Genomic DNA, 15,062 nt, shown 5'->3' with positions numbered 1-15,062 from the left:
CAGCAGGTTCCAGTTACAAGGGCAGGCTGGAAGAGAGCAGAAGCAAAGAGCCTTTGCAGCGCCTTAGAGGGGAGAGGAGATCAGTATCAAGAGAGGAAAAGGAAACTAGTAGCGACAGCCGTGGTATTTACCACTTCAGGGATGACTTTCATTAGCCTCTAAGGTCTTTCTCTCAGCAGAGATCAGACAGAAAAGGGGAATGTGAAGCTGTGTCAGAAGAGACGGGAGGAAGGGGAAAGGAGACAGTACATCCACTCAAGAGGACCTGGGAGAGAACAAGTAATGCCCTGGCCTGTGAATCCAGCAGTGAAGACAGACCCAGGAGCAGGGTATTTGTGAGCTGTTTTCTTTTTAAAGTTTGCAAAACATTAATATTTTAAATAGTTTATTCTTCATTAGCATAATTAAGAATACACAAGTCTAAACTCACTGAAAACAGAATTAACAAATTAGCAGGTGCTGGGATTTGGAAGCAAGAGGTTTGGGAAAACAGAGCTTGCAAATGTCGGCATTAAGTATAGCAGTGAAATCGTGCCAAGCCTTATTTATGGATGTGTGTGTTTCCTTTGCATAGGCCCACTGCTGCAGCCGGAGGAGCACGGCTCCATTTAAACATGAACCCCCTGCAGTAGCACTGTAGCTGAGCCTGAAACTCAGAGCATACAAGATAAATCTCCGCTGAAGAAAAACTGAGGAGCCTCACCTCACATGTCTCTTGAAAGCTGAGATGGCTTGAATGAACACTTTACTGAACAGGGAAGCAAACTGCAAAATTAAATCCAAATACTTACAGATGTGTAGCTGAAAAGCCAAGGAAGAGATGGGTGTTGGTACTGGCGGTAGCCAAAGGGCGCAATATGTGTGCAAAGATTAAGAAATAAGATGGTTACTTCTACAAATCTCTGACCCAAATCTCTAAAAGAATTATTTTGTAGTTGAATAGGGAACTTTTATGCTGGAGATATTATTCGGGAACTTTCTTAGGGTATTAATAGAAGCAAATATCTGTGTTCTATGTGTGTGTTTACTTACAAGCAGTGTATTACACCTCTTCCATGCTGCTTTATGTCTGTGCAGCATTTTTTTGTGTCTTTTAGATTCACATGCTTAATTCTCTTGAGAACAACATTTTTCCATTTTAAATGAACGTGGTTTTATCTCGTCCGGCCTTTCTGTGCATCTTCAAAACCTGGCCAGTTTGCAGTTCCAGGCTCTTTTCTGAGCTATCTTAATGAACTAGGATTTGGCTTTGCTTCTTTATTTTATCTGCAGATTGTTCTGTTTATTATCATTGTCAGGGGAAGCTCCCTCCCACTTTCTTTCTATGAAGATTTCTCTTTTCTTCTTTGTGTAAGGCATTTCCACCTCCCGTACAACAGCCCGCTCCCTGCCCAGCCGCGGCAGGCGTTTTGTCTGGACACTGTTTCAGCAGAAGTGGCAGCAAAGGATGTGAGGACCAGCCCTGCCTTGTGCAAAACCACGACTGAGACGGGCTGCGATCGCGCTGCCATTGCAATCTGTAATGCTTAGTCTCCATCGTTTTAAAATCACATCACATCACATAATGTTAGGGACTGGAAGGGACCTCAAAAGATCATCTAGTCCAATCCCCCTGCCGGAGCAGAAACACCCAGATGAGGTTACACACAGGAAGGCATCCAGGTGGGTTTTGAATGTCTCCAGAGTAGGAGACTCCACAACCCCCCTGGGCAGCCTGTTCCAGTGTTTTGTCACCCTCACTGAGAAGAAGTTTCTTCTCAAATTTAAGTGGAACCTCTTGTGTTCCAGTTTGAACCCATTACCCCTTGTCCTATCATTGGTTGCCACCGAGAAGAGCCTGGCTCCATCCTCATGGCACTCACCCTTTATATATTTGTAAACATTAATAAGGTCACCCCTCAGTCTCCTCTTCTCCAAACTAAAGAGCCCCAGCTCCCTCAGCCTTTCCTCATAAGGGAGATGCTCCACTCCCTTAATCATCTTTGTTGCCCTATGCTGGACCCTCTCCAGCAGTTCCCTGTCCTGCTGGAACTGAGGGGCCACAGCTGGACACAATATTCCAGGTGTGGTCTCCCCAGGGCAGAGTAGAGGGGAAGCAGAGGGGAAGCAGAACCTCTCTCAGCCTACTAACCACCCCCTTGTAATACACCCCAGCATGCCATTGGCCTTCCTGGCCACAAGGGCACAGTGCTGGCTCACGGTCAATGGTACATTAGGCAAGACCTTTTGCTTGTAAAAACGTTTCTCCTCCTCAGCCCTACACGCATCCAGGAGGCTCAGACTACAGGCTTTGCTGGCGAGGGGACCTGGACCAGCCAGGGTCCAGAGTGGCTGCGGCCGCAGGAGAGGGGACTGCACTAGGGAAGGAGAGGTAATACTCCATGCCAGATTGTGCTGCTTTCAAATCAGACACCTGCTCTCAGTACTTAAAATGTTTGGATTTTTCTGCGTCCCTTTGGGAGCCTCTAAGAAATTATTCCTTCTCCTGTGAAGGTTTTAGAAAGGAGAGGTATCTGGAAGCTTGTTCCCTTGCTACAGAGCGCAGGCACCCAAGAGTCAGGGCTGGGCACCTGTGCCCTCATGGGAGCGGGGCAGCCGCTCCTCACCCCTCGGGAGCTCTTTCTGGTCCCATTTGTGCAGATGACTGCAAAATGCAAGTGGTGTGCATGCTGCCCTTGGGGCGCCGATTCCTCGTGTTCCGGTCCCCAGTGTTCTGTAGCTGCAGGAAACTGGGCTTTTAATCCCTGCATGTTTACCGTGGTTTGGAAAGTAACTCAGGGAAGCAGTATTAATGGGTCTTGCACTTCGTCTCCAAAAGGTGCTGCAGGTGAACATAGTATTGCCTAATACAGCCTTTCTTTGCAATTGGGAAACGTTGATGTGAGAACTGAGCACGTGATTGTTCTTCTTCCTTCCAAGAACCTTCAGCCTGGTTTGGATGACAAAATTGGTAACAAAACCAAAATGAAGCCAGATCTGGAGTTCCCAATGCACAGCGACCCCGAGACTGTCAGTGTAGGGGCTGCAGGTGACGGCTGCTGCATCCGCCGAGTCCTGACTGTGTTTTTACACAGGTATCAATGAAAACAGTTCCAACAGAGCTTGTTCCAAAGTGGTAACTGATAACCACTAATAAATCCACCCATTACTGAGAAGAGAAACAGAGCCTGAGCAGCTGTGACTGTGAAGTTGTTTATAGCTTGCTGCAACTGCCCTTTCCTGGTTCCGGCAGCCATGCCATAATCTGATGTTTTCCTTTTGTGACTGGGTGGTTTCCTTGCACTTTCAGGCAGACGGAGGCAGGTCTAACAGTGCATGCTGCCATCAGCTCTCCTAGAGACAATGCTCACAGATTATCTTGTTGATTGAAGAAATGATTACAACGCTCGTTGAGCAAGAGTGGGAACGGGGGCGGGGGGGGGTGATCTCTTCAATAGCTACAGCAGCTAGAGATTAAAAGCAGCAGGCGCAGAAACAGTGGACACAGAGCACAGGGCTGATAATGATGCCATGCCACATTAGTGCTGCATTAGCAGATAAGACAACAGGGCGGCTTGCTTGACAGTGTTTCTCAGTTCAGTTGACATCTCTTTTTTGTTATTAGATGGTGGAAAATGAACAGATAGGCCATCTCAAAAGAGTGCAGCACACAGCAATGACGTCAGACAGACAAAATAAGCTTTCTGTTCGGTCTGCATTTGCGAAGATACATACTATGAATATATTCTAGGGCTCTTATTTTTTTTAAGCTCCTGACAATGGTACACTTTTATTTATTCACACCACTGTGACAGCTGTGTGGAAAGAAGGGGGAGAATTACAAATTGTAAATACTGCATTGTAAAAGTAGCTAAAAACATGTGCTGCAGCTATTCCATCACCAGGAAGTCATTTTGGTTGTTTTAGTAGCCCAGACCGATTTTTGTTGAGGTAATACTGAAATATTGCAGGGATGGGTCAATACTCCCTGCTCCCTCTGCCTCCCAAGCAGGGGCTTTGCAGTTGGCTCTACACCAGGGGTTTCTCTGTCATCCTTTCCATTAAGACATAGTGGAAGCTGTATGTTGCTTTCACGACAGATGAAACCAAATCTGGGCCACCCATACCCTGCAAAGACCACACGGACAGAGCTGGAGACAGACAAGGGTGTTTTTTGTCCTGAAGCCCGGGATGAGCACTGGCCCATATCCCGCACGGCTGCTCAGGCTGCGTGTGAATCACAATGGCAAGGAGTCCATGTCCTGTTTATGATTGTCCAGAGACTAGAGAAAGCACTCTGAATTCAAACAAATCAGCACCTTTCCTGAAATGCAAACACTACACGTGTGCACACAATGAATTTACTGTTTGACAAATGCAAGCAAGCTTAGTATTGGTGTTTTCTGCCATTTCGCAAGCAAGGGGGCTGTTTGCTGTTGGAATTCACCTGCAGAGTATGAGGCTGAGCAGCCTCACACCAGCTTGCTCACAGACTATGATGGATTCTGGTTGAAGCCTATATATCTAGGGCTTGTCCAGATTAATACGAAAGGCTGCAACTTACGTGCAGCTAGACTGAAACTAATGAAGCTAATGAAGGTTATAACACAGGCCAGGGCTTTCCTGATACTGTTTCCTTAGTGACTTTCACCCTTAAATGATTCTGATACTGTGATGAGGAGCAGGTGACAGGAACACATTGAGCCGTGCCAGGCGAGTACAAATCTTTTTCCTCCATGGCAAAGCGGAGTCTCCCAGAGAAGTGTTTTCCATGCACTGTTAAAACTCAGGGCATTACTCATTTGCATGAATTAAGCAGCCTGCCCACAAGATGTAGTGACTGTGTATCTACTGAAATGTTATTACACTGTGTATTTTAAAATACAGCTAAAATTCACTAAAATACATATTTAAGAAGTTTCCCATTGAGGAAGAACTAGCTTATTTAAGTCACAGATGTACAAAACTTGAATGTCTGGACAACACCTTTTTGAATACTGTTCTCCTGAAGAGAACATCAAGCTCAGCAGGTGGAGATGGAGGACGGAGAACCATTGGGGGCCAAAGAGAGAAGAAGAACTTTTGTGGGTTGCTACAGGTCATCATTGCCAGCAGCGAATCAGTGGTCGCCCACCTCTGCAGCTCTGTGGAAAGAGCCTTTTGAGAGCAGCCTGGTCCTGGGAAGCAATATCTGCTCCAGTCCCCAGCGCTATGAAGGACTCAAGTGCTGAAGCAGTAGGTTCAATAGAGAAATCTAGCAAGAAGAGAACAAAATTCATAGTTGGCTTGAAGAGGAATGTGAGGAGTATCAAATGCCTCATCTTTTTAAATGGTTAGGCTTATGATGTGTGTTCTTCTCTACGGTCAGGTCAGTCCAGATGTGAAGGCAGTTACATATAGCAAATGCAAGTCTTTTTCTGCAAATTTTCCTTACTTAGATCTGCATACAGGTATAGTTATAGCAGAACCTTCCATCTCTCCAAAATCAAATCTTTGTTTTCCATCCTGAATACCAACCTTGGCTGCCAAACAGCTGACTTTGATTCTGCAGAGATTTGGCAAGGTGGAGCCCCACACCTACAAAAGCCCCCACAAAACCCATGGGATGTCTCAGGCCTTCAGCTCTTCGCCAAGACAACATCATTCACATCTGTTATATGGTGGCTTTTAGGCTCTCCCCACGGGTTTAAGCACATGTGGTGGAGTGTCATGATTTGTTGTTTTCCTTTGAAATGCGGATGTAGCTGCACTACTCTGCTTGAGAAGGCAAAGTCAAACCGAGTGCTTTGCACATGGAATGGAAAGAGGTAGATTTTGCAATGTTCCTTACTTCTGGGCAAATCAGTGTTACAGAGCCATGCTGGCTCTCAGTAAGGCCGTGTCCAGAAGGGAGAGCTTATTCATCTAGGAGAGAATTCAGCTGTGCCAAGACTTCCATCCTCCAGCACTAGGTGGCCTTGTAGATGTCCTGCAGTGACTGAGCACCCTAAAGCCAGAAGACTGAGAACTGAGTTTGAATCCTAAGTTTTAGTTAGAACCACTGGTTGCTCAGAGAGGAACAGGTACTTTCTTAAACCCAACAGTATCTCTAAGTGTACTACATATGCAATGTCTTTGTAATTATATATAGATAATGTATATGTATATATATAGAGAGAGACCCATATGCGGTTGGCCATGACTCATCAATTGATTATGCATCGGAAGAGAGTTATACCAAAGAGCTGACCTTTCCAAATCAAACATATATATCTTTGATAATTGTCACCCTCCCCAGGAAGTTAAGAATTGCAGCTGGGACTTGAGTCAAATTACAACATTTTGAGTTACTGGCAAAGAATTTTCTTTTGGCTTCTGGAAATCTGTGATCTGAAGTTTGAAGTTGTCTTCTTTTACAAGCACTTCTGGGGTTAGGTGGCTGCACACAGTACCCCAGTGACTGTGTGTGTGCTCAACTACACCTCAAGTGATGATGGGTGAAAAACGTCTCAAGAAGAATTTTTGTCTACATCTTGTAAGGACATATCCTCCAACGTGAATCATGAACAACTGCAGCCTTGCATCTTCATCACATACTCTATTAGTGCTCTCCCTTTCACTCATTTTGGGCAGTGAAACTAGATTACTCATCTCCAATTTTATTAGCTGTCAGTTTCTCATTTTTGTGTTGTACTGCAACCCTGCAGGTTTTGGAAAGCACTTATTCCAGCGGAATGATGTATCTTATATAACTTACGAGCTGAATATAAAGTTCCTGAGATCATGGAGCCCTGCTAAAGAGAATTTACACAGCCATATACACCAGAAGGTCATTGCAATTTTATCATTTTCGAATACTTCTGAGGTTGTACATTTATTCAGTAGTGACTCTTTCTGCATTTAAAAGCATCAGTAAAATAATTCTGCTTCTGACCGAAAAGGTGGTGAGTGTGATGCAGAGACACCAGCAGCAGTGAGACTGAGGGCTGCAATCTGCTTTCCACTGAACTCCGCAGTAAAAGCGATTTCCTGGAACGAGGGGCTGTCATTGCACAGGAAAAGGATTCGCAGAATGTTACAAAGTCAGTTTTATTTCCTCAAACTGTGGGAGGTATAAGCTCAGTCAGGCATTGTTAGTAAACAAGATCTAGAGCACTTAAGGGAAGGATCCAATCACAAACTCAATTGGTCCGTTAACCACATGTAATATTATTTACCTAAGTGCCCCTTCTGGACTGTTTCATAACTCAGGTTTATAACCAATTTTAAAAAGATCAATATTACTGAGCACACAGCCTCTGAGGATGCTGAGAGAGTCCGGCCATTGTAGCAGTGCTTGTCCATCATTTCCAGACCTGAAGTCACAGATTAGAAATGCAAAATGACGAAAATACTCTCTCTGAAACACTAAAAAGAAAAAATAGCCTTGGAGAGAAGGATGGAAGGAAGCAGTGAAGATGGGTTGCAAGGGATCGGTTCTTTAACTGGGCTGATACAACTAGAAAATACAGGCTTTCCAGCACATACACCCTTCTGCAGATCTGAGAGAGAAGATGTAGTGACATTTGAAGCCACACACACAGTTTTGCCAACATGTGTCAGAGCGAATCTCCAGTAGGAGGGAACAACCAGCCGCTCTGTTCGCAGCTTGGCAGATGGGGGGTTTTGTTGTCTGCGCTAATGTGTGATGTGAGTTGGCTGCTCGTACAGAGTCCCATCAAGTGGAAAGGTAGCTCTTGCCTGTTGATCTTGTGTTCAAGATCTGGAATTTGAGTTGTTCCTCGGGTAGTCGATGCTCCCAGCGGCTGGGAGCGATGAGTTCCGTGCCCTGGTCTTGGCTGGGATAGAGTTAATTTTCTTCCTAGTCGCTAGTATAGCGCTGTGTTCTGGGCTTATTTGCCAGCTGGGGTTAAACCATGGCAGTCCAATATCTAAATTCAATCCCCCTACAAGTCTCTGCTGTTCCCGTTACACAAGGGCTCACAATCAGGAGCAATGGTGCTTTTCTACCTCTTCATCAGCATCATGAAAAGTCAAATGATGATAAAAGCAAATAAAAGCCAGGAAAGTCCTATATTATAACGAGCTTAGTGACAACATGGACATGAACTGGCACTGGCTTCTACCCTTTCAGTTCTACTCATCCCATTTCATACAGGTAATTCTGGTTCCCGCGGGACAGTGGCATGTGGGAGTGTGTTGTGTGTGCAGTGGGAAATGACGGTTCGACTGCTAACAGATCCTAAAAGAAATTGTATGGAAAACTCTTGAAATTGTTAGTGACGCAAGGCAGTGCTGCTGAGTGACCTTTGCCTGTCTCTATTCATTAACCACATCTCTAACTAATGGCCACTTATTCAGTGCTGCTCCCCATCTCCCTGATTTCATATGGATGATGACATGTATAAAACCACTCCAAAAGCCACTGTTTTCAGCCCTTGGCTGAAGTAATACCATTGCACTGTGTCCATCCCAAGAGTCCAGCCCAAAAGCAGCTCTTCAGCGGGAAAATAGGCAATCCTGTTGATACAGGGGATGGATACATCTGAACTGGGTGTTGGAAGATGCAAATACATTTTTGCAGGAAGAGAAAAACATTTTGTGTTATTAGGCGAAGTAATGGGGTTGGAAAGCCTCCTTCCCTAAACAAGACAAGCTCTTTGTGCCACGTATGGCTGCTTTGCAGGGGCTAAAGTTCTCGTTTCTGTGCCAGGCAACATAGAAGTGGTGTCAGGTTGTGGTGGCTTGAAGATCTGGACTAATAACTCGGGGAGAAGGGCAACCCAACTGGAGAGAGGTGATAGAGTCCAAATTGAGTGGTAAGTCCTCTTCCCCTTATCTTGTGTAGTTTGTTACGTGGTTCTCTTAGTTTTTCTGCACCTGGTTGTGCTGCAGGTATGGCCATTGCATTAGCCAGCCAGTGGATAATGTCCGATGCATCTGCCAGCCAGCACAAGGCTGGAAAAAAAACTTCCTTGCCCCAAATACTAACTCAAGTAGCAGAAAATGCCTCTCTGAAGAGAATTCATATGGAAAAAGTGGATTTTCAGCCTCTCTGCACAGATTCCAACATTTTGTCACTGTGTTCCTGTTTTTGCTGCCTTTCAAGTACTTCATTGCTGCTTCTCTCTAGGCACCTATGAACTGCCTACCCCTTTTCCTACTTGGATTTCATCAGTATTTTTGTGATTTTCTAATGGTTGGGACACAGTACCACTGTGGGACAAACAAGCGGTCTAGGGTCTACCAGCATAGTTTCTTTCACTGCAAAATGCTGGGTCCCGGAGATCAGTGGTGTTTGGGAGTGATAGCCAGAGCAAAGTGATCCTTGGGCTCATTTGGTCTACCTGCGTGTTTTGTCTGATGCTCTGTTGGTCACTTTTGGAAGAGAAAGACAGTGGAGTTGGAAGGTTCATCTGCAGTTGTGCTGGACCTCAGGGTGAGGGGTGGCTCAACAGCTAAAGGTTTTGCTGAAATCTTCCATGTGATCCAGGCAGACATACATTAATTTTGATACTGATGCAATAATTCCCAAAGCCAGTGTGTGTTTGCTGGGGTATTCAGATGATGGCATGAGAATAATTCAGGGCAAAGAATTCATTTTGTGAGTCTTTCCTCTTGAGTTTTATTGCAGCTGCTTATGTGCTTTCTTGGGCCGGGTTGTACTGAGAAATGAGATCTCACTGAGAAGTTAAGATATCTGAAGCTTTCTTTTTTTTACATAAAATTGTTGGAAAGGAAAGGGATTCAATTCTGGCATGATGTTTCATAAGGTGACATTTCTTATAACTCATTGCAAATGTTACTCACCATCTACAAAACATTCAATTAAACCGAAGAACAGTGAGAAATATCCAGTTCGACTTCAGCAGCTGGAGTTGTCACCGGAATCCTTGAGGTATCTTGGAGCCAACAGGTTGTCCCCTGGAGGCCACCACCCATGGCTGCTGTCCTGTGCCACCGGTTGGTGTGCCCTGCTGCTGTGAGCCACATTGACACACTAGGATCAAATTTCCCTTCCCTTTTGAGCTTATCCTTCCTTTCCCAAAGATCTCTCTGGTCCTAACTTGTTATCAGACCTGTTCTGCATCCTTGTGTGTCCTTTCGGTATTTTGGTGGGAACTGGCTGGACCCTGCAGGGATAGCATTTTCAAAAACAAAATTTGAAAAATGACGTGTGATCCTGAGTCCTTCTGAAAATCAGAGTAGTTGGTTATACATGTAGTTTATCGAGACTTCAAGCTCCTCAGTCACTGGAGATTCTTCCTTAATTCTAAAACTTTAGTGGCACGTTTCCGTAGAAAATAAGCCAATATATTTATGATGGTTTCTATCAGATCATAGGTCCTTTTACCTCTAATGGCTTTGTGTGCATCTTCAGGTTGAAGCACATGTGCAGAGAGCTGCAACTCTGGAAACGTAACAGACAAAAACTTCTCTGGTAGGAAACCAGGAGAGCACATTTTTTGAGGTGCCAAACTCGTGGTTTTGGATCCCTGGCTCCCCAGGAATTTCGCAGATGTCACTTTGCTGTGTGCTACAACCACCCACGATTTTGCGGTGTGCGCTGGGCTGGAGCTCAGATCCACCCACTCGGGCGCTGCCGGGCCCGTCGCGCTGGAGCTGGAGGCAAAACGCAAGCGGGCTCTGCTGAACACGGTGGGATGGTAAAAACAGAACCCGTGGCGTCTCGCTCCCCGCTCGGCATCCGAGCCACAAGATCCTCCTCATTACCTCTTTCTCAAAACCTCCTTTTTCCCCTGGATAGGGCGCTGAAGTGGAACAAAACACTGGCTAATGTGCTCAGGAAACCATTGAGCTCTGGGCAAGGAGATGGAGTAAGTCATCAATTAGTTATAGCTGCTGGTGGTCCCTGGTCCTGATTTGGTGAGGTTTATCGATGCCAAGCAGAGGTAGATACGCATAGCTCCTTTTTTCCTTACGTGTGAATACCTGTCCAGCCACCTGCCAAGCTCTTTGAGCCATGGGAAGGAACAGTAATTCATTCTGTTCGCTACACTTGTTCCAGGGCAAGATTTACTTCTCATTTTCCTGGACCATAACCAACATCACTGCCTCTGGAGAGCAAGGGTGGTGGCTTTCTACATCAACCTATCTTTAGGTCCTATTTATAAATGAGGAGAGTGAGAAAATATGTTTAAAAACATGTAAGCTTTAAAAATAAAACTGTGACCTAGTCAAAGACTAAACATTAGGGGAAAATACAAACCTATTTTAAGAGATGGAAGCAGAGAAGAAACAGCAAAAATGATCAAAATAAATCTTATTACTGTGAATAGGAGGGTGTAAATCAGCATCTCCCATCACTACTGGTTCAAAGATGATGAGGATCTGCCTCAGTGGTGAAAAAGGAGGGACCAGAAGAAACACTGATCGGGAAGTAAAGCAAAGATGAGAAATCTACCTATTTGCACACGTGACAGGTTATCCCTAAACAACAAGATCATGGCATAGTGTTTAAACCAGATTTTAAAATATCCTGAGAGTCTCTCATTCTGCGTACCAATTCTGAGCAGTAGCGTAACCTTTATTTTTACAGATGGCCTTTGAATGTGGGGCTGCTCTGGGGGCGTTGAGAATAAAACAGCTTAAAAAGGAATCGGAAGCTTCTACTGCAATGGACCTTTGGAAATTGGAACAAAAAGGGGTTGTTTGTCTGTTTTGTCACTTACACGTGCTTCTTCTTCCCCCGCAGTCTGCCCGGTCACTATGAACAATGGCCCAGCTATACTACAAAAAGGTAAACTATTCACCGTACAGAGATCGGATCCCGTTGCAGATCGTGCGGGCGGAGGCAGAGCTCTCGGCGGAGGAGAAGGCCTACCTCAGCGCTGTGGAGAAGGGGGACTATGCCAGCGTGAAACATGCCTTGCAAGAGGCAGAGATCTACTACAACATCAACATTAACTGTATGGATCCTCTTGGTCGCAGTGCCCTTTTAATAGCCATAGAGAACGAAAATCTGGAGATCATGGAGCTGCTTTTGAGCCACAGTGTGTATGTGGGAGATGCTCTGCTGTATGCAATACGGAAAGAGGTGGTGGGAGCTGTGGAGCTGCTGCTGAATTACAGGAAGCCGAGTGGTGAAAAACAGGTTAGTTGAGTGTTCCGGTTCAGTTTCATGCTATTATCCTGCATCAGGAGAGCGGTACTGCGCAGAGAGGTGGTGTGCAGGAGTCATAAAGCAAAGTCAGTCCTTAACGCAGATACATTGCTTTAAATCCCCAGAGCAGACGTGGGCAGTCCTATTTGGATGCTGACGTTCCAGTCTGAGCAAACATGCTCTGCCTGAATTAAATACTCAGCATTTTCGATTTCACTCTGTGTTCTTTTCAGTCTTACAGCGTTTGTGAACATGCTGATTTATAGGCTGATTTATAGACGCGCACTTTGTAAAGGAATTTGGGGCTGTCTGAAAATATATTACAATCTATATATGTGAACTATTGCCATGCCGTTCTACTGATATTAAGTGGAATTGCTTTTCATAAGTAAATCCTGAAAACACATGCGCTTATAAATAACTGTAAGCAAGCAAGCAGTCTGCTAGGTTTCAGTACTTAGCCATAGTACAGACATATCGTCTTGGTCTCCATCTCCAGAGAGCTCTACTTCAGAAACGCTGAGCAGTACATAACGTAACAGCATAAGCTAAGCTGCTATATATCTGAGCAATGAACAACTATGCCTTGGAGGAAGGATCCTTAGCTACAAACCCATCAGTAAGTTACATAAGGATCTTTGTGGAAAACCACAGTCTGAATCCTGTCACTTTAAGTATCACATATCACACTGTCCCTAACGTTTTTTTTCTTCTTTTCATTTGCAAGCCAATAACTAGAATAGTTTGTATACATTACTGACCACTGACAATTTTCACATGTTCATTGCTTAGAAAAGAACATTCAAAACTGGATAATCCTTCCATGTCAAGCCTCATTTTGAAGTCTGCTTGACATCCTTGTATGTGTGAAAAAAGAAAGTTATTGATACCAGTCAGTCATAGTAGAAGTTTTCAATGGTACATAGTTTTTCTATACATAGTTTTTCTTAGTACATAGTTTTTCTATAGTAATTTTACATAGCCAAAGCAAACAATAAAGATCAACCCTGACAACATGCAGTAGTGCTCAACTTAATATTTAGGAACAGCAGCGTTCTGCGTGCTGTAACAATGTGATTCTAATGTGTGGTTTAAGCACTAGAGAGATTAGGAATCTCTTTTATCAAGCCTAAAACTTGGAATGCTAGTACTAGGTTTTAGTCTGACAAAATATAAGTAACAAAATATGGATCACAGATGGAGATTGAGCCATTTTTTTCTTGGTCTTCTAGAAAGCCTGACCATGCTATAGACCAAGACAGAAAGTAGAATAGAAGGTTTCTGAGTATCACGAGGAACTGCCAGCAACCACTGCAGATTAACGACAAGTTTCTCCTGAAATGCCATGGAAAGCAAGTGATGGGATTCACATGGATTTCTGCAAGGTCTCTTGAATACCAAAGCTTGTGTCCACTCAAATTCACAGCCTTACTGGCTTGAGTGGACAGAGGTCCATGAAATAACGTTGATTTACGGCACCTGAAATTCAGCTCCAACACCTCTAGTTCAGTGACACATTTCATAGTAGGTCTGTTTCACTTTTCTTTATCTCCGTGCCAATGTGCAGCTCTCCTTCTGTAGCTAGGTTTGCATCTGCTGGCAGCTTTACAACTTGTAGGAGAACACGTGTGGGAGAAGAGATGTGGTGCCAGTTTTGGTTTTATTTACAAGGTTTGTTACAAGACCAGATTTCATCAGTACGTTTTAGACTAGTACTGGCTTGATACAAATCCTATGTGCAGACTAGGATTAACTTCTCCGGCTGTGGTTCAGCTCTCATGTAGACTGCAGGCAGTGTTTGCTGGTAGGGGGCTGCAGGACTGCACTTCCATTTCAGCAGTTTCACTGATAGTTCATGCAGTGGTGGTAATTTATGTTTATTTCATGTATAGCAATACAACATTAATTGGAAAGAAGTGCTTAGTTAAGCAAAGTTGGGTCAAAGTCGGTTAGCTTCTCAAAACACAAAGCTAACACAGGAGGGATTTTTGAACACAAGTTCCTGATGCTGATTCCAACAGCAGTATTGATATACATTCAGTAATTATCTTTGCTGGGCCCTTTCTCAGAAAGTCCTTTGGGAATCCCATACCTGATTGGTTTCACAAAAAGCACCTGATAGATCAGATCAGCACAGCTTTGTCCTAAGCAGCTACTTAAATGTTCTAAAACCTGCTTTTTTGGTAGAGTAGTAACACAAATTCACACTTCATGGAACCATTTCTGTCTGGCTGAGGAATTTGTAAGATAGTGCTACAGGACTTCTTATATATAAGGTTTAGCGTGATCTGTTAATTAAATGTACAGAAGGTTCAGTTTGCCTGAACAGACCTGTGTGAAAACAGCTCTTTGACTCACTTGTAGCAGCCTGTTTCCAATTAGGGGCTGTTTTTCTTCGCTGCACTCCAGGCAAAGGTGAGAAGCAGCATCTTCTCATTGCTCTCTCCTCAATGTCCAGTATGTTGCCTTAATTCATCTGCCTGTGGAAACCTGTTAGTTCCCATTTTCCTGCTGTCGGCCTGTGAGGTTATTATTTGACTCTACACCACAGTCTGTGTCTCTACCTGCCAGGCATGAAGAGCTGGTCCTGTTCGTGGCTGTTCACATCAGTTTGGTTAATTATTACAGACCTGACCTGCAAAGCAGTTTTGCTCACCAGCCACAGCGTCTCTAAGAGGTGATGTGTCCTGGGCGCTCCATACCTGTCTCTTGAGAGCTGCCCATGGGGAAGAGCTCTGCTTTTCCCCTGGATGATGACCTTTTCAGGGAGCAAAAGTAGAAAAACCTTTAAATATAAGAAGTGACCTTTGTTGTGTTCCTTACGTTAAGAGAATCAGGGTCTCATTTGTGATGTAAGGGACAGGGCGAAATGGCTGAAGAGGCTGGGCAGCAGAGATGCTCATGTCCTGTTATTAAGTGAACACAGGCAGGCATTGTTCTGCAAACCTTTGCTAGGCTGCTGGTTTAGTGCCATTTACTG

At 44.4% G+C, this 15,062-nt stretch overlaps 1 protein-coding gene across 1 annotated transcript in view; it reads left to right on the top strand.

The window, feature by feature from the left end:
* Positions 1 to 11,695: 11,695 nt before the first annotated feature.
* TRPC5 (transient receptor potential cation channel subfamily C member 5) overlaps positions 11,696 to 15,062 on the top strand; it is a gene marked incomplete at both ends in the record, with an annotated part of 61,862 nt that continues 58,495 nt past the window's right edge. Inside the window, one exon of the mRNA XM_080352915.1 lies at positions 11,696 to 12,073. Within this exon, the coding sequence (XP_080209041.1) occupies positions 11,696 to 12,073 (378 nt within the window). The remainder of the gene's footprint in view (positions 12,074 to 15,062) is intronic.

This window comes from Nesoenas mayeri (assembly GCF_963082525.1).
Source record: "Nesoenas mayeri genome assembly, chromosome: 13".
Taxonomy (NCBI): domain Eukaryota; kingdom Metazoa; phylum Chordata; class Aves; order Columbiformes; family Columbidae; genus Nesoenas; species Nesoenas mayeri.
The sequence above is the reverse complement of the archived record's forward strand: the minus strand, read 5'-3'. Positions and strand labels throughout refer to the sequence as shown.